The following is a 19,479-nucleotide window of genomic DNA, read 5'->3' on the forward strand; positions in this document are numbered from 1 at the left end:
AAAAAAAAAAAAAAAAAAGAAGATAACCTTCACATAAACTACTGTTTGTATTTTAAAATATAAAATGGAAGAAAAAACTATCGCCAGCTTTGCTTTTTCCCTCTTGGTTAATGGACTATCTATTAACATCTCACTAAATGGCCAAATGGAGTCTCACAGTACAGTTTGGGAAATGCTGCCTTAAGTCGCACTGTGAAGCCTTAACTTCATGTAACCATGACTTAGCCATCTGTGAAATGGGTAGACCCATGGGGCATAGGAATTGGGGAATGTAGTTTGCATCAAGTAGGACTGGTGTGGACCATAGGTGGAAATCCAGACAGGCTCGAGCAATGTTCAGGACACAGCAGCAAGTGACATGTTCTGACCAGGTGTTCCTACTGGGGCTGGAAGGACTAAGAGCCAGGATAAGGAGACAGGGCCTCAGTTATTGAAAATAGGATACAAAGCAGGGACTGGTTATGGGGGAAATTAACCGAGAGGCTGTTCAGCTTCTCTTATTCTCACAACCAAGTTCAGATCTGGAGTCAAAGGCAGGGATGCAGCTACAAGAGGAGTTTGTGTTGGAGGTCTGTGTAGATAGCATGCTAAGCAGGTCTGTGTCGGCCAGGATCGTTTGGGCGGTAAGTGACAGAAACCCAACTTATGTTAACCACAAAGCCTCAAAGGGGAATTTATTGGATCATGTAACTGGGCAGTTGAAGAGATGGTGCTATCCTCGAACATGAATGAAGATAAGAGTTCAAACTATGTCATCAGGGCGGAAAACTATGTCATCAGGGAGGATCCCTCTCCCTACATCCTGGCTCCATTTGCTTCTATTTGGCTTCCTTCTTGAGCAGCTCTCTATGTAGCAAGATATCCTCACATTCTCTTCTTTTAACAACCTTAGAGGAGTAAACAAGTCTTTCTTGATAGCTCTGCTAGGAAAGTCCCAGGAAAGACTCTGATTAATCAGATGTGAGTTACAGATCCATCCCTGAATCAATCACTGTGGCCATGGCCAAGGTGTCATCCGATTGGCCGGCCTGGGTCACGTGCTGGCTCCCGTGGCAGGAAGTAGGTAGAAGACAAGGGAGCCGTGTGAGCCCTACCTGAACCACATCCAGTGGATTTTCCTTAGGAAGGAAGATTCTGTTACCAGACAAAATGGGAAAAGGAAGTGGGGAGGGTAGGCAGACAAAAATCAGTGATCTATTACAAGGTCTTTCCAAAAACCAGAAATTAGGGATTTCTGAAGTCTACTTCTGTAGTCCTGGCTTCTCTCAGCCCTGCAGCTGGGCTGTGGAGACTCTATCTGGGCAATTGCTGAGCTCCTATTCTTACCTCGGCCCCTTCTTCAGTCCCACCAGGAGCCCTGTGCCTCATCTCAGACGTGCTGCTTGGCCTACGGAGGCTGCCAGCTCACCTTGGTACTTTACTACTATTTGGTTTCTTTGACCACCAAGCTGTTGCTTAAACCAAGCCGCCTATGATGGCACCACCTTGGAGAATTCTTTTTTATTTTTATTTTTTATTTTTTGAGACAGGTTATCACTCTGTTTACCGAGACTGGAATGCAGTGGTGTGATCTTGGCTCACTGCAGCCTCGACCCCCCCGGGCTCAGGTGATTTTCTCACCTTAGTCTCCCCAGTAGCTGGGACTATGAGTGCATGCCACTACACCCAGCTAATTTTTGTATTCTTAGTACAAATACAAAACATGTTTAGTTTCAACATGTGGGCCAGGCTGATCTCGAACTCCTGACCTCAGGTGATCTGCCCATCTCGGCCTCTCAAAGTGCTGAAATTACAGGCATGAGCTACCGCACCCGGCTGGAGAATTCTTTCGATTTTATTCTGAGTGGGTTGAGAAGCCATGGGAAGACTTCAAGCAAAGGAATAAACGATGGTTGCATTCTTTTTGGAGGATTTCCCTCTTCCCTGGAGACCAGTCCTCGCAGAAGCTTTTCCAATGGCCACAGAAGACTAAGGAAGATTGAGAGAGGCACAGAAAACAATTCCACTCAGAGCTGCTGCTTCTCCACTGCCCAGTCAGCCTCCACTGGCGCCAACAGTGAGCCTGTGCTGTCATTCCTGGTCCCAGGCTGGCTGTCGCCATGGAGATGGTGCTGCTATGCTAGTTTGTGGCTGTTAAAATGGAGCTCCTGGCTGAACACCTGTTTCCCAGCGAATGGCCACAAACCTGTGAGTCTGGGCCTCCTCCAGCTGAGTCGAAGTGAGCCCAGCACAGAGGCCAGGGAGGCACCAGACGCCAGGAGGAGCAAATCCAAATCCATCCCAAGCATGGCTCCTCTGACCATCTTTTTTTTTTTTTTTTTTTTTTTTTTGAGACAAGAGTCTCCGTGTGTCACCCAGACTGGAGTGCAGTGGCACAATCTTGGCTCATTGCAACCCCCACCTCCTGAGTTCAAGCGATTCTCCTGCCTCAGCCTCCCTAATAGGGACTACAAGCACGCACCACCACACCCAGATAATTTTTGTATTTTTAGTGAGATGGGGGTTCTGCCATGTTGGCTAGGCTGGTCTTGAACTCCTGGCCTCAAGTGAGCCTCCCGCCTTGGCTTCCCAAAATGCTGAGATTACAGGTGTGAGCCACCCTTGCCCGGCCTGCCCTTGACCGTCTTCAGAGAAGTAGAAGCAGGAGGTCTGCCACATTCTCATCCAAACCCTGACACCTGGGTGATGTGCTAGAGCTTGAGGGGGAGGGTCAGCGATAACCCAGTTCGGGAAGTGACCCCGTAGGAGGAGAAGAATCCAACCACATGACACACAGTATGACGAGAACAGTAAATGCAAAGATCTGGAAACACAAGAGGAACAGCAAGGACGGCATGTCCCTGAACCTGGGGAGAGAGGAGGGAGCAGCTGGAGCTGAGGGCAGGTCGGCTGAAGAGTTGCAATTTGATTTTCAGTGCCATGGGAAGCCACTGAAAAGTGTTATGCAGAGAAGTGAAAGCATCTGACTCATGTTTCCAGAAGCCTTATGGGTCACTGTGCAGAGCACAGAGTGTGGTGGGACAAGAATGATGGCGAGGGACCAGTGAGAAGGTTCCTGGAGTCACCAGATGTGACAGATGTGAGGAGACGGAGGCTTGGGCTAAAATGCGATGGCAGAGCTGGAGACAGGTGGACAAAGCCGGGATGTATTTCGGAGGCAGAACCGACAGATTTGCTAGGAGGTGAAAGATGACTCTGGGTTCCTGAGGTACGATGATGCCTTTTACCAACTTGAAGAAGACCAAGGAGAGGCTTGAGGACTAACATGGCGCTGTGAAGGAGGCCAGGCAAAAGTGGAGACTGCCGTGAGCTGTGGCTCGGTGACAGACAGACCCTGTCTTAAAATATTTATGTAATAAAAAATAATAATAAATAAAGGACCAGGCGCGGTGGCTCAGCCTGTAATCCCAACACTTTGAGAGGCTGAGGCAGGCGGATCATCTGAGGTTCGAAGTTAGAGACCAGCCTGGCCAACATGGCGAAATCCTGTCTCTACTAAAAATACAAAAATTAGCCAGGCATGGCCGGGCGCAGTGCCTCACACTTGTAATCCCGGCACTTTGGGAGGCCAAGGTGGGCGGATCACGAGGTCAGGAGATCGAGACCATCCTGGCTAACACGGTGAAACCCCATCTCTACTAAAAATACAAAAAATTAGCCAGGCATGGTGGCGGGCACCTGTAGTCCCAGCTACTCGGGAGGCTGAGGCAGGAGAATGGCGTGAACCCGGGAGGCGGAGCTTGCAGTGAGCCGAGATCGCGCCACAGCACTCCAGCCTGGGCGACAGAGCGAGACTCCACCTCAAAAAAAAAAAAAAAAAAAATTGGCCGGGCACGGTGGCTCACGCCTGTAATCCCAGCACTTTGGGAGGCCAAGGTGGGCGGATCACGAGGTCAGGAGATCGAGACCATCCTGGCTAACACGGTGAAACCCCATCTCTACTAAAAATACAAAAAATTAGCCAGGCATGGTGGCACGCACCTGTAGTCCCAGCTACTCGGGAGGCTGAGGCAGGAGAATCACTTGAACCCGGCAAGCAGAAGTTGCAGTGAGCCTAAATCGCACCACTGCACTGCCGCCTGGGCGACAGAGCAAGACCCTATCTCAAAAATAAATAAATAAATAAATAAAGGATATCAGACAAGCAATTAAAACACCTGCCTACTACTATCTATCCGCATCCTTTTTTTCATGTCTAACACCAAAACACCAAAATAGCTGGAAGCACATCATCTCAAAAGATAAGCATGGTTCTTTCAAATGAATGGCTGTAGCCTTATGAAAAGTTGCCGCCGTGTCTGATTTTCTTGTTTCAAGGGATAATGATGGAGGCTTCTCTCCTGCACCCACAGGCCTCTGGGGATGCCACCCCAGCCCAGCCTCCCACCCTGGACTGGAGCCTCCCAGCCCCTCTGCGTGGGTAGCACAGTGTTGGGAAGAGGAAGGAACAGTTTGTCTGGCTTTTTCACAGGCCCACAGCTGGCTGGTGCAGTGGCAGAGAAAGCGGGGCTGGGGAAGCCAGCAGGGGCCGGATCATGGAGCGCCTTGAGCTGCATCCCGCAGGCACTAGAAAGCATGGAGAGCTGTCCCCTTAGTCCCCAGCATCTTATTAGAAAATATCCAAACATACAGAAAACAGGAAGGGTTTTATGCTCATATTTTCATTTTAGAGAGATCATTCTGCTTGAAATATAACACCTACTGAGTACTGCTGAGGACTTAGCATGTGCTGGGTCTGTTCTTAGCATGTGAAATGTATTGGCCTATTTGATCCTCCTGCATAATCCTGGAAGACTGGTTGTGGGAGTGGGTGATCATGACCTGAACAGCCTGACCATGTTTAGGGAATGCTCTGTGTTATGAGTTCCACCCCCCCAATCCATGTCACAGCTGAATATCCCAGCTTCCCTTGCGGCCGGGACACAACAGGAGACCCGAGCTTTCCAAACATATGCCCCAGGCAACATTTTGATACACAAGGAATAACACAGGATGCTGGGCGTGCGCAGATTTCAAATTCAGGAATGGAGAGAAGTACCGCTCTTTGACCCATACAATAGGGGATCCCCTTCCTTGGACCCTGCCTTAGAGGGCCCCACTCCCACTGCACACTGTGAGCTGCCCTATGGAATGAGGGGTGTCTGAGGCTGGATTAGTTTCTATTTGTTACACAGCAGTGGAAACTAACATAGTCCCACAAGCCTAAACCAAGGTGCCAGCGGGCTGAGTTCCCGTCTGGAGACTCTGGGGAAAATTCACTTCCAACCCCATTTTTGTTGTTGGCAAAATTCAATGCCTTGAGGCTGCAGGACTGGGCTCTGCTCCTCGCTGGCTGTCAGCCTGGGGCCACTCTCAGATTCTGAAGTCCTCCCATATTCCCCGCCACGTGGTCCCCTCTGTCTCCAAGCCTACTATGACACAATGCATTGTTCTCATGCTTCAAAGCTCTGACTTCTCTCCTGGGACAAGTAGAATACTCTCTGGTTTTAAGGGGCTCATGTGATTGGGTCAGGTCAACTCTACCATACCATGGAGGCTCGCCATCTTGCCCAGGCTGGTCTTGAACACCAGGGCTCACGTGATCCTCCTGCCTCAGCCTCCCAAAGTGCTGGGATTACAGGCGGGAGCTGCTGTGCCCAGCCAAGGCCAGCATCTTCAGACCTCCCTGCCCTGTTTTCATATGGCCTTCTCCTCTTTGTATGTGTCAAATCTCCTTCTGCCTGTCTCTTATAAGGACGTGTGTAATGGCATTTAGGGCGTACCTGGATGACACGAGGTCCTCTCACCATCTCAAAATCGTTAACTTTGGCCGGGTGCAGTGGCTCATGCCTGTAATCTCAGCACTTTGGGAGGCTGAGGCAGGCAGATCACTTGAGGTCAGAAGTTTGAGACCAGCCTGGCCAGCATGGTGAAACCCTATCTCTACTAAAAATACAAAAGTTAGCTGGGCACGTGCCTGTAGTCCCAGCTACTCAGGAGGCTGAGGCAAAAGAATCGCTAGAACCTGGGAGGCAGAGAGTGCAGTGAGCCAAGATTATGCCACTGCACTCCAGCCTGGGGGACAGAGCGAGACTTCATCTCAAAAAAAAAAAAAAGATGGCTGGGCACGGTGGCTCACACCTGTAATCCCAGCACTTTGGGAGGCCCAGGTGGGCAGATCACTTGGGGTCAGGAGTTCATTCGAGACCAGCCTGGCCAACATGGTGAAAGTCTATCTCTACTAAAAAAAAAAATTACCCAGACGTGGTGGCAGGTGCCTGTAATCCCAGCTACTTGGCAGGCCGAGGCAGGAGAATCACTTAAACCTGGGAGGCAGAGGGTGCAGTGAGCTGAGATCACTCTGCTGCACTCCAGCCTGGGCGACAGGTGAAACTCTGTCTCAAAAAAAAAAAATTAGCCAGGCATGGTGCTGCATGCCTGTAGTCGCAGCTACTGGGAAGGCTGAGGTGGAGGGATTGCTTGATCCTGGGAGGGTGAGGCTGCAGTGAGCTGTGTTTGTGCCACTTTAGTCCAGCCTGGGTGACAGAGCGAGACCCTATCTCAAAAAAAAATAATATCGGTCAGGCACAGTGGCTCACATCTGTAATCCCAGAACTCTGGGAGACCGAGGTGGGAGGATCACCTGAGGTCAGGAGTTCGAGACCAGCCTGGCCAACATGGTGAAACCCCGTCTCTACTAAAAATACAAAAATTAGCTGGGTGTGGTGGGGGCACCTGTAATCCCAGCTACTCGGGAGGCTGAGGCAGGAGAATTGCTTGAACTCAAGAGGCGGAGGTTGCAGTGAGCCGAGGTCACGCCATTGCACTCCAGCCTGGTGGCAGAGCGAGGCTCCATCTCAAAAAAAAAAAAAAGTCTCTTTTTACAACTTTTTTGAGGTATAACTTACATATCATAAAATCGCCTGTTTTAAATATACATTTCAATGACTTTTAGTAAATTTACCAAGTTGTGCAACCATCATCACAATCCAGTTTCAGAACATTTCATCAGCCCAGTAAGAGTCCTCACACCCATTAACAGTCACTCCCCACCGTGATTGCTCAACCCAGGTAACCATGAATCTACTCTCTGTCTCTGGAGATTTGTCTTTTCTGGACAACCTTTCTTCTTAAACTCAGCAGAGTGAATTCTGTTGTTTAGAACTAGAAACCCTGCCCAATAGAATACTAATATCCTCTTGTTTTGCGGGGGAGACGGAGTCTCGCTCTGTCGCCCAGGCTGGAGTGCAGTGGTATGATCACACCTCACTTCAACCTCCACCTCCCGGATTCAAGCGATTCTCCTACCTCAGCTTCCTGAGTAGCTGGGATTACAGATGTGCACCAACACACCTAGCTAATTTTTGTACTTTCAGTACAGATGGGATCTCACCATGTTGGCCAAGCTGGTTTTGAACTCCTGACCTCCAATGAGCCACCCACCTTGGCCTCCCAAAGTTCTGGGATTACAGGCGTGAGCCACTGCACCCAGCCCTAATATCCTCTTATTACAGAAGAAGAAACAATGACTCAGAAAGGTTAAGTCACTTGCCCAAGGTCGTGTAGCCAGTAAACGGTAGAGCTGAAATTGAAGCTCACTCCAGAGTCATGCTCTCACTAAAGTATTGCAGTGTGGAGAGTGGAGGGGACAGGGTGAGACTGGAGGAACGAAGGCCATTTAGGTGACTACTGGGATGTCCAGATCTGAGAGCTGATGGTGACCTGGACTGAGGAGGTGATAGAGGCAGAAGAGAGAAGTAGATGAATTTGAGCAATATTAGGAAGTGAAACAGTAGGATTTGGCAACTGAACGGGTGGGTGGACAAGAAGGAGAGGAGGAGTCAAGGAATGTGCCATGCTTCTGGCTTGGGCAACTGATGGGTGCTGGAATAGCTTGCTGGGGTAGGAAATGCAGGAGAAACAGCCAATTTGGTGTGGAAGATGAGGTCAGAACTGAAGGCATTGAGTTTGAGGTGTCTATGGAATGTACAAATGGAGATGTTGAATGGGTGGTTGGATATATAAATCTGGAGCTGAGATGTAGGTTTCTATATCACCAGCATATAGATGGCAACCAGAACCCTGGAAGAAGCTGCAACCGACCAGCAAGAGACGTAGATGAGAAAGCAAAAGGGCCTAGAACACGCCCCCGAGGAGTGCTAACCTTTAAGGGGTGGGAGCACAGAAATCCCCAAAAGATTCTAAGAAGGGTAGCCACAGAGATCCAATGAAAGTCAGGCACAAGTGGATTCCTGCAAGCTAAGGGAAGGAGGTGAGGGAAGTGGGGCATGGTCACAGTCAGTGTCAACTGCTGCTGAGAATTCCAGCACGATCAGGTCCGTCGTGTATCTATTGGATTTAGTGACAATGACGTTGTTGTTTACTTGGCAAGAGAGGCTTTAGAGAAGGGATGGGGGTGGGAGCCAGACTGGAATGGGTAGAGGAGTGAGTGAATTGAGATGCGGAAGTGGATGTGATGACTCACCCTTTCTTTTCCTTTTCTTTTTTTTTAAAGTTATTTGAGACGCAGTCTTTCTCTGTTGCCCAGGCTGGAGTGCAATGGTGTGACCTCCACTCACCGCAACCTCCGCCTCCCGGGTTCAAGCGATTCTCCTGCCTCAGCCCTCCAAGTAACTGGGATTACAGGCATGTGCCACCACACCAGCTAATTTTTTGTATTTTTAGTAGAGACGGGGTTTCACCATGTTGGCCAGGCTGGTCTCAAACTCCTGACCTCGTGATCCACCTGCCTCAGCCTCCCAAAGTGCTGGGATTACAGGTGTGAGTCACTGCACCCGGCCTGGTGACTCACTCTTTCAAGGGACTTGGCTATAAAGAAAGGAGGCATGGAGTGGTGGTAGGAGGGATTAAGCTGGGGAGGGGAGGCATTTTTAAGAGGAGAAATGATGTTTAAATGCAGATGGAAATGGGACAGGAGAGAAAGGGAAGTTGATGGGGTAAATGAAAATTGTCTTCATCATCTTCCTCACCATCACCAGCAGCAACCACAAGGAAAGCTTGTTCTGCTCTGGGACTGCCCTGTTAGACATTTCTTCCTTATACTGAACCACAGTCTAGCTCCCTGTAACTTTCGCCTTTGGTTACAGTTCTGCCTTGCGTCCCTCTTCTACTCTTCAAATGGCTGCACACTGCTACTGTGTCTCTCCTCTTCTTCAAACTCACAGCCCCCATCCTATGGGCCATGTGCTCCCAGCCTGGCTACCAGACCCTCTACTGTCCCAGCCAAGTTCACATGACAGTCCTCTTATTTGTCAAGCCCCTCTTTTTTTTTTTTCTTTTTGAGATGGAGTCTCACTCTGTCGCCCAGGCTGGAGGGCATGGCGCGATCTCGGCTCACTGCAACCTCTGCCTCCTGGTTTCAAGCGATTCTCCTGCCTCAGCCTCCCGAATGCTGGGATTACAGGCACACATCCCCATGCCTGGTTATTTTTTGTATTTTTAGTAGAGACGGGGTTTCACCATGTTGGCCAGGCTGGTCTTGAACTCCTGACCTCCAGTGATCCGCCTGCCTCAGCTTCCCAAAGTGCTGGAATTACAGGCGTGAGCCACTGAGCTGGGCCAAGCCCCTCTGAAGAGGCAGTGTGCACACTCTTGCTTTGCTGATAGAAGCATGAAATGGTTCAAGCTTTTGTGATTTGGGAAAATGAACTCAAATATAAAATGTGCACACCCTTTGACCCAGAAGTTGTCCTATGGACTTAATGCCTCAGGTGTGAGAAGAAGCTTGTGCAGGGACTCCTGGCAACATGAATGCGGGGTGAACAGACAGTAAACACATAGGATCACAGCATGAGTGCCTGTCCCTGAGATCAGGCACAGGACAAGGATGCCCACTTTTACCACTGCTGTTAAACATCGTACTGGAAGTTCTAGCCAGAGCAATTAGGCAAGAAAAAGCAATAACAGGCATCCAGATGGGAAAGGATGAAGTAAAACTATCTTTAGTTACAGGTGGCACCATCCCATAGAGGGAGAATTCCAAAGAATTCACAAGAAAACTGTTAGAGCAAAGAAACCACTGCAGTCAAGTTGCAAGGAACAAGATCAACACACAAAAATTAATTGTGTGGTGTTTTTTTTTACACCAGCAATGAACATTTGAAAAGGATGTTGGAAAAAGAATTCCATGTACTGTAGCATTTAAGAAAGCTGAGGCTGCGAAGCCACGTGGCTGTGTTTGGAGCTGGTGCTGCTATTTACTACGTGGCCTTGGACAAGCTTCTCACTTCATTCATGCCACCGTTTATTTAGCTATCAGGTGGGGGTAATACTAGTACCTTCCTTAGAGAGTTGGGGTTTTTTTGTTTGTTTGTTTTTGGTTTTGCTTTCGTTTTTGGTGGGGGAGAGTAAGGATTGCAAAAGTTAATATATGTTAGCAAAATGGACTTAGAAGAGTGGTTGGCATATGGTAAGGACTATATTAGGGTTACCAAAAATGTTTACAATTGGGAAAATTGAACAAAGGTTCCAGTAATTATCCATCCCTGAAGGCTGGTTGGCAAATTATCATAATGTACCTTTTAGCTTGAACCGTATGGAACTGCCTATATTCTCTAGCTATGGCCTACAAAACACAAAATGGGCAGTTTTGTTTGTTTGTTTTTGAGACAGTCTCACTCTGTCGCCAGGCTGAAGTGCAGTGGCACAATCTTGGCTCACTGCAACTTCTGCCTCCCGGGTTCAAGCAATTCTCCTGCCTCAGCCTCCCAAGTAGCTGGGATTACAGGTGTGCACCCCCATGCCCAGCTAATTTTTGTATTTTTAGTAGAGATGGGGTTTCCACCATGTTGGCCAGGCTGGTCTTGAACTCCTGGCCTCAAGTGATCTGCCTTTCTCGGCCTCCCAGAGTTCTGGGATTACAGGCGTCAGCCACCGCACCCAGTCAAAATGGGCCGTTTCATATGTTCAATCTCAACACTAGGATACTCTTTAGCCACTGAGAATGACTGTGTATCACAGATCTATCTTTATCACAGATAGATCTTTACTGTCATAGAAAGAATTAATAACGTACTGTTGAGTAAAAAGAACAAGTTACAAAACAGCCTGCAGCCATGTTTGTAACATCAGTATATCTACTCATGTGTCTAGGTGTGGACATCAAGAGATATCTAGAAGACACTCCCATTGCCTATGGGAATGACTTGTACTGGGATCTTTCTATTTATTTATTTATTTAGAGACAGAGTCTTGCTCTGTCATCCAGGCTAGAGTGCAATGGCATAATCTTGGCTCACTGCAACCTCCGCCTCCCAGGTTCAAACGATTCTCCCACCTCAGCCTCCCAAGTAGCTGGGATTATAGGCGCTCACCACCGCACCTGGCTAATTTTTGCATTTTTAGTAGAAATGGGGTTTCGCCATGTTGCCCAAGCTGGTCTCAAACTCTTGATCTCAAATGATCCACCTGCCTCAGCCTCCCAAAGTGCTGGAATTACAGGCGTGAGTCACTACACCTAGCTGTGATCTTAACTTACATTTTTTCTTTTTAACCCTTGATTTTTACCTTGTTAGACTGACTTTAGGAATCTGACCCCCAAAACTGCAAAAGAATAAATTAGTGTTGTTGAAAGCCACTAAGTTTGTGGTAATTTGTTAGAGCAACAACCAGAAACTAATACAATCAGGATTTAACTTGCCTTGGGGGTGTTGGCTCCCCCCAACTTTCTTCTCAGAGCATCTCTTGGGTCCTCGCCCCTTGCTGAGCCCCCACCATGGTCAGGTGGACTAGCGATGGACCTGATCAGATTCTCCTCTTGGGATTTTAGATAAGAGATACAGAGGCTGCACACCAAGCTTCTCTGTGCTGCACTGCAGGCACAGTGCCTGGTGCTACCGTTCTTTAGGGGTCCATGAAGATGTTTGTTGGCCTGGGTTAGGCATGAACTAAGAGATACAAAGGATACACTTTAGGGGCTCAGCCCTCTAATGTTACCTTTGCTCTGGAAGCCCAGGGGCTGTCAGGCAGAGAGGAACTTTGCTGAAAGGCAGGTCGTCCCTGCAGAGCTTGAAGAACAATCTATCTGTGCTGGCATGGGGCCCATCCCACCTACGATGCCAGTGTAAGTCTGTGACAGTCACTCATGTTCAGAGCATGTGGACTGAGGCTCTGAAGAACGACTTTATGATAGGCACCTTCATCTCCATTTGGTGGGTCCAGAGCAAGCAGCCTGAGGGTCCCATGGGCCCAACCTCACCCTCCATCCTTATTTCCCTGCCACTCCAGGGCTCCTCCTCAGCCAGACGTGCCTGTGAATGCTCCTTGATGACTGTATTAGTTTGTTCTCATGCTGCCAATAAAGACATACCCAAGACCAGGTAATTTATAAAGAAAAGAGGTTTAATGGGCCCACAGTTCCACATGGCTGGGGAGGCCTCACAATCATGGCAGAGGGCAAAAGGCATGTCTTACATAGTGGCAGGCAAAAAGCAAATGAGAGCCAAGCAAAAGAAGAAACCTCTTATAAAACCATCGGATCCCATGAGATTTATTAACTACCATGAGAACAGTATGGGGGAAACCGCCCCATGATTCAGTGATCTCCCACCAGGCCCCTCCCACAACACATGGAAATTATGGGAGCTACAATTCAAGATGAGATTTGGGTGGGGACACAGCCAAACCAGAGCCAGCCAATGGCCCTGGCTTCCCTCCCATTAGCTCTCTTCTACTTCCCAGGATCTTTCCAGCTTTGTTCTTCGTCTTCTTTTTTAGAGACTGAAGTCTCACTGTGTTGCCTAGGTTTGTCTTGAACTCCCGGGCTCAAGGGATCCTCCTACCTTGGTCTAACAAGTAGCTGCGACTATGTGCGCACACCACCACCCCCCACCCCACAACTTACCCATCCTCCCCAGCCCAGTGAAATCCCTAGGTTCTTCACACTCCTGTTAGCTCCAGGCACCAGCGGCTTTGCCTGCTACAGAATGAATAACATTATAGCCTCTTAGAGCAAAAAGGTCATGGGGACTGGGGAGGCTGGGAGTTCTCTCTTCATTCAGAGATTAAACCGACCACCGGGAGGGGTGACATGGCTTGCCTTAGTCACCAAGCAAGGTTGGGAGAGTATTTCTGGGATGGTCATTAGCACTTTCTTTCCAAAAGGAGGACACCACAAACTCACTTTCATGATCACGGTATCCCCCCGACAGGTAAAGTGTGCAAATTCACTTTCATTCCCTTTTTGTCTTTGATGCAGCTCTGAAGTATTTTAATTCTTAAAATTTACATGTTCATTATGACACAGAGACAGGTTTTCTGTTTAGGAGAGGGCCTGATTCCATTAAGGCTGATCCATCATATGTTGCCTGTTCTGGAATGAACATGAGAGACCAGAATTGAGCTTCCCAAATGGTGGGTCACATGACCGAGTGTTGTTCCAGGAGAACACTGCAACATCCAGTATGAGAGCACTGCACACACCATGTGTGTGTTGGGATGCTGGGCTGAAATGTATTATTGAGCAAGTGTTATCATATTTGTCTGTGGAATTCTATTTAATAGCTCTATCTCATATGTGCTGATTGGGTCTCAAATCTGGATCTCTTACCCCAACATCTTTCTTGAAAATCCTTCTTTTTAAATAAGTGTTGGCCGTGTGCAGTGGCTCATACCTGTAATCCCAACACTTTGGGAGGCCAAGGTGGGTGGATCACCTGAGGTCAGGAGTTCAAGACCACCCTGACCAACATGGGGAAACCCTATCTCTACTAAAAATACAAAAATTACTGGGCATGATGGTGGGTGCCTGTGATCCCCTACTTGGGAGGCTGAGGCAGGAGAATCGCTTGAACCTGGGAAGCGGAGGTTGCAGTGAGCCAAGATTGCACCATTGCACTCCAGCCTGGGCAACAGAGTAAGACTCCGTCTCAAATAAGTAATAAATAAACGTTATAGAAATACTAAAATATACTGTGAATAATATAACACCCACATACCACCATCCAAGTTAAGAAATAAAGCATTACTAATCCAGTTTTGCTCCCTGCAAACTCATCCTTCATCCCATTCTCTTTCCTTTTGTTTTATAAACATCCTACTGGGAGGATCACTTGAGCCCAGGAGTTTGTGGCTGTAGTGTGCTAACTGCACCTGTGAAATGGCCACTGTGTTCCAGCATAGGTAACATAGCAAGACTCCATCTCTAAACAAAATCCTTTTTTTTTTTTTCTTTCTGAGACAGAGTCTCACTCTATCACCCAGGCTGGAGTGCAGTGGTGCCATCTCGGCTCACTGTAACCTCCATCTCCCGGGTTCCTGCCTCAGCCTCCGGAGTAGCTGGGACTACAGGCACATGCCACCACAACTGACTAATTTTTGTATTTTTAGTAGAGATGGGGTTTTGCCATGTTGGCCAGGTTGGTTTCGAACCCAGGGTCTCAGATGATCCACCTGCCTCAGCCTCCCAAAGTGCTGGGATTACAGGCATGAGCCACCATGCCCAGCCTAAAAGAAATCCTGAATTTGACATTTGTGCCACCACACCCAGCAAATTTTTGTTCTTTGTTTTTTGTTTTGTTTTGTTTTGTTTTTTGAGACAGAGCTTCGCTCTTGTCGCCCAGGCTGGAGTGCAGTGGCACGATCTCAGCTCACTGGAACCTCCATCTCCCAGGTTCAAGCGATTCTCCTGCCTCAGCCTCCCGAGTAGGTGGGATTACAGGCTCACGCCACCGTACCCAGCTAATTTTTATTTTTAGTAGAGATGAGTTTTCACCATATTGGCCAGGATGGCCTCGAACTCCTGACCTCAGGTGATCCACCCACCTCGGCCTCCCAAAGTTCGGGATTACAGGCATGAGCCACTGTGCCTGGCCCAAAGCATCTCATTGTATAAATCCAACAATTTATTTATCCATTCATTGTTTGAGTACATTTAGGTTATTTCCTGCTTTCCCTCTTACAAGCAATGCTGCAGAAACATTCTGGCCCATAGCTCCTCCGGCACTGTACAAGAGTTTCCCTAGGGCACATACATAAGAGTTGTATTGCTGGGTCATGGGGAATGCTCTTCTTCAAATGTACTTGCTATTGTCAAACCTGAGCTGTCTTTTCAGGAGCCTACTAGTGGTTCTCAGCCCTGGCTATGCATTAGAATCACTTGGGAACTTTTAAAAAATATGTGGGTATCTGGATAACTCCACTGACCCATGGAATCATAATCTCCAGGGATGGGACTGGGGACCTGCAATTTTGAAAGCTCCCTGGGTGGTTACACAGCCAAGGTGGAGAACAGCTGGGACTGAGTCGTGGCCCACTCTGTCTCAGCTTCCCAAGGTCAGCTTATCTTAGACTTGCTAATATCACTCAGCAGCTGGGCAGAGAGAAGGGACTAAATAAGTAAAGTCTGAATGAGTAAACAAAACATTTAAAACGAACCCTTTAGGGCTGGGTGCGGTGGCTCATGCCTGTAATCCCAGCACTTTGGGAGGCCAAGGCAGGTGTATCACTTGAGGTTAGACATTCAAGACCAGCCTGACCAACATGGTGAAACCTTGTCTCTACTAAAAATAGAAAAATTAGCCAGACGTGGTGGTTCACACCTGTAATCCCAGCACTTTGGGAGGCTGAGGTGGGTGGATTACTTGAGGTTGGGCATTCAAGACCAGCCTGACCAACATGGCAAAACCTTGTCTCTACTAAAAATACAAAAATTAGCCAAGTTGGTGGTATGCGCCTGTAATCCCAGCTACTCAGGAGGCTGAGGCAGGAGAATCAGTTGAGCCTGGGAGGCAGAGGTTGCAGTGAGCTGAGATGGTGCCACTGCACTCCAGCCTGGGCTACAGAGCAAGACTCCATCTCAAAAAAACAATAAAACAAACCCTTTAGGCTGGGTGCGGTGGCGAATGCAGGTAATCCCGGTAACTATCTCCTACTGTTGTGAGGGTTAAAGGAGATGGTGCATGTAGAGCACTTGGCACATATGAAGTGCTCAAGAAAGAGCAGCTCCTGCAGCCTGGTGCAGTGGCCCACACCTGTAACCACAACGTGTTGGGAGGCTGAGGCAGGAGAATTACTTGAGGCTAAGAGTTCGAGACCAGCCTGGGCAACATAAAGAGATCCGCCGCCCCCCCGCCGCCCATCTCTATAAAAAATAATAAAAACTAGCTGAATGTGGTGGTACATACCTGTAGTTCCAGCTACTCAGGAGGCTGAGGTGGTAGGATCAACTTGAGCTCAGGAGTTGGAGGCTGCAGTGAGCTCCACGCCACTGCACGCCAGCCTGGGTGACAGAGCAAGGCCCTTTCTCTGGAATAAAAAAAAAGAGAGAGGCTGGGCACAGTGTCTCACGCCTGTAATCCCAGCTACTTGGGAGGCTGAGGCAGGAGAATTACTTGAACCTGGGGGGTGGAAGTTGCAGTGAGCCAAGATCCTACCATCACACTCCAGTCTGGGCAACAAGAGCAAAACTCTGTCTCAAAAAAAAAAAAAGAGAGAGAGAGAGAGTAGCTGCCATTTTCAATGTTATTGATAAAGCAGGTAGGTGTTTCTGAAAAATGCACCAGACACTGTCTTGGACTGGAAGGTGCTGATGTGTTACTGAACCTCCAGACAAAGTTGGCGAACCTACCAGGGCGGGACTTTCTGACTTGAGAAGCTGTCCTATCTATGAAGATCCATGTTAGAGAATATTAAAGAGTAGGATTGGGGGCAGTAGCTTTCCTGTGGCAAGTACTCACTAGATGCCAGATACTGGGCAAAGGAGTTTGCAGACATCTCTCATTTCACCCTTGCAATCCATGAGGCAGGTATGACTATTCTTCCCATTGTCCAGAGAGGGAAAACAAGTCACATGGAAGCAAGTCATGCAGCAGAGCTAGGATTGGAACGGAAGTGCCTGCATCCTCCAGCACCTGCATCCCAAGCCACTGTGCTATGCCTCCCATTGATGCTTTCCCATGTCTGCCATTTAGCTTTGCTCTGGTCAGTGACAAGTTGTACCAGCGGAAAGAGCCTGTCATCAGTTCTGTGCACACCAAGGTGAAGGGGATAGCAGAGGTGAAAGAGGAGATCGTGGAGAATGGAGTGAAGAAGTTGGTGCACAGTGTCTTTGACACTGCAGACTACACCTTCCCTTTGCAGGTAAGCACCTCGTAGCATTCTCCCAGGCTCATCACTGGTCACCGTTGCCAGGGCCTTGCTCCCTCCCCCTAGGATCTAGAGCCTCACTCCAGAAAAAACGCTGGCCCTATTTTAAAAGCTCTGTGAACATCTCAACTGAGAAAACCTAAAAATTGCAAACCTGGGTGAGATCCAGGAGATGATCCTTTGCTTTATCAAGTCCTACAGGGTTTCTCAAAATAGCCACATGTCCTGGTACATTGAAAACAGGATTTGATTCACTCACACTTGATGTATATGCAGCTTTTTAGAGGCACAGCCACCAAGCCAGCAAGGTCTGCCTAGATTTAGAAGGACAGAGAACTTTCTACCGAAGAGTACCAGCCCTTCTAGATTGTGTGGCGTTTTATCAACAAAAACGACTCCAGGAGACCATTCTTGGGTACATTTTTCCACCAAGAAAGGATGTAAATGACAAAAAGAAGAAAGGCATCAGTCACTGAGAGAAGGCGTGTGACTTCTAAATTTGCAAGCAGGGAAAATGAAAGCAGAATTGCCAAAAAGGAGAAATTAAAGTAGGGTTGAGGAGGCCAAAAAACAGAGAAGGGGGCGGGAGGGACGAAGGGGCAAGTTTGTGGCCTGGGGAGCTAAAATGCTTTGCAAAACCCTATAAAGCCCAAGTTGCTATCTATTTGTTTCTAACAGCCAGTCATTAAAATCCTGTGATTGCTCGGGTGGTGGGATGCCCTAGTGCCTTTCATTAAAGTCCGGGAAAATCTGAACAGCGTTCCAGTGAAGCCTGCTTCCCTACCCTCGCCTCCTCAGGTCTCTTGAGTTTCAATTTAATGAGATTTTACTGTGTTAAAAAAAAAAAAAAAAAAAAAAAAAAAAACACGAAAAGGCTGCTTTTGAGACTGCAGTGGTAAATGACTCCTCAACCCATGCAAATGCTCCTTCACTCTCCCCCAGCTCAGCAGGGCTGCCCGTCCAGCTTTGATATTAAGCCCTCGGCATATTCCAAGTTGCCCACAGACCCTGATTTCTAGAAGCTTAGAAAAGTGTAGAGGTTCGCCCAGCAAGCTGGATTATTATAATTAAGTAGTTCTCTTTTCAAAGGCTTTGCATTTCTTTAGCCTCTCCTTCTCCACAGGGGAACTCTTTCTTCGTGATGACAAACTTTCTCAAAACAGAAGGCCAAGAGCAGCGGTTATGTCCCGAGGTAAGGAGGGGACCTGGAGTGGTGGGTCAGGTCGTAAGAGTTCCTGGGGGAGATGCACGTCAGAAGAAGCAGAAATTAGGACCCTGGGTGTATTTCAGCCCACAAATATTTACCTGCCTCTTTTCTGGGGTAGGGCTGGGCTGAGTGGAGGAAGGGAGAGAACACATGGCAGTGTCTCTCCATGGCCACCGGATCTTTGTCTGTCTGCCTCAGTCTCCGGTTCTAGCACTAGGGACCCGTGCAGACGTCAACCCTGCTCTTTCTGTCTCTGGCTCTCTTCACAGCTTATGACAATGGTGATTCTTGGCATTTGCACAACATTTCACATTTGATTTGAGGCTCACAATGACTTTAGGAGAAAAATGGCATTTTACAAACCAGAACACAGATTCAGAGAGGTTGTGACTTCCCCAGGGTCACACAGCTTGCTGCAGGCACAGCCAGGGTTAGGACCTGAGTGTCCTCACTCACAGCTTCTCTTACCATGGTTCACAGTGAACTGTCTGCAGGGCCAGTTTTGGAAAACCTGGCACACAGCTCTCTTGCTCATTCACCCACTTCTTAGAGTCTCAGCCTCTCTGTCAGGTGCATGGGCCCCCATAGTTCCCTGCCACCAACCCAGACAATCTTTCCCAACTTGGCTCTGCCCTCTCCACAATGCTGCCTCTTTCTGGAAGAGCTTCTTCCCTATCAAATCATATTTGTTTTATTCTGGGCCAGGCACGGTGGCTCACACCTATAATCCCAGCACTTTGGGAGCCCAAGGCAGGAGGATCACTGGAGCCCAGGAGTTCAAGACCAGCCTGGGCAACATAGTGAGACCTTGTCTCTAAAAACAAAACAAAACAAAAACTGTATTTGTCCTATTCTGTACCTCACCATCCTGCTCTCTGCTCTTCAAGATGAAAACCAGCTATTCTTCTAAGTTTATCTATACCAGCGTGTTACTGCTAGGCATTACCGGTAACTCCCAACCTCCCAGCCTCCCCTCTCAGGTAACGTAACTGTGCTGTACCAAGGACCATTCCCAGCACTGACAATTGCAGTGGAGGATCAGCACCAGCCAGATCCTCCACTGATGAGTAGGCCCAGCCCTGCCGGTGGGGTTTTGCTCACAGGCCCACTCTGGCAACAAGGTCTAGCTTCCTGAGTGTCCAGGAACTCTGGGCAAAAGTGCTGTCTTAGAGTACAGTCTTTGCCATCAT

The 19,479-nt window shown here is 48.3% G+C and overlaps 1 protein-coding gene across 2 annotated transcripts in view; it reads left to right on the forward strand.

The window, feature by feature from the left end:
* The window catches only part of P2RX7 (purinergic receptor P2X, ligand gated ion channel, 7), a 58,224-nt gene that overhangs the window by 5,089 nt on the left and 33,656 nt on the right, over nt 1–19,479 (forward strand). Inside the window, exons 2-4 of one of the 2 annotated variants that reach the window (XM_011964446.1) lie at nt 16,908–17,076; nt 17,359–17,497; nt 18,206–18,274. In XM_011964446.1, coding sequence (XP_011819836.1) covers nt 18,224–18,274 — 51 coding nt within the window. In that variant the 5' untranslated portion in view covers nt 16,908–17,076; nt 17,359–17,497; nt 18,206–18,223. The remainder of the gene's footprint in view (nt 1–16,907; nt 17,077–17,358; nt 17,498–18,205; nt 18,275–19,479) is intronic. The other variant, XM_011964445.1, reaches the window with a different exon arrangement.

This window comes from Mandrillus leucophaeus, unplaced genomic scaffold (assembly GCF_000951045.1).
Source record: "Mandrillus leucophaeus isolate KB7577 unplaced genomic scaffold, Mleu.le_1.0 Scaffold7, whole genome shotgun sequence".
Taxonomy (NCBI): Eukaryota; Metazoa; Chordata; class Mammalia; order Primates; family Cercopithecidae; genus Mandrillus; species Mandrillus leucophaeus.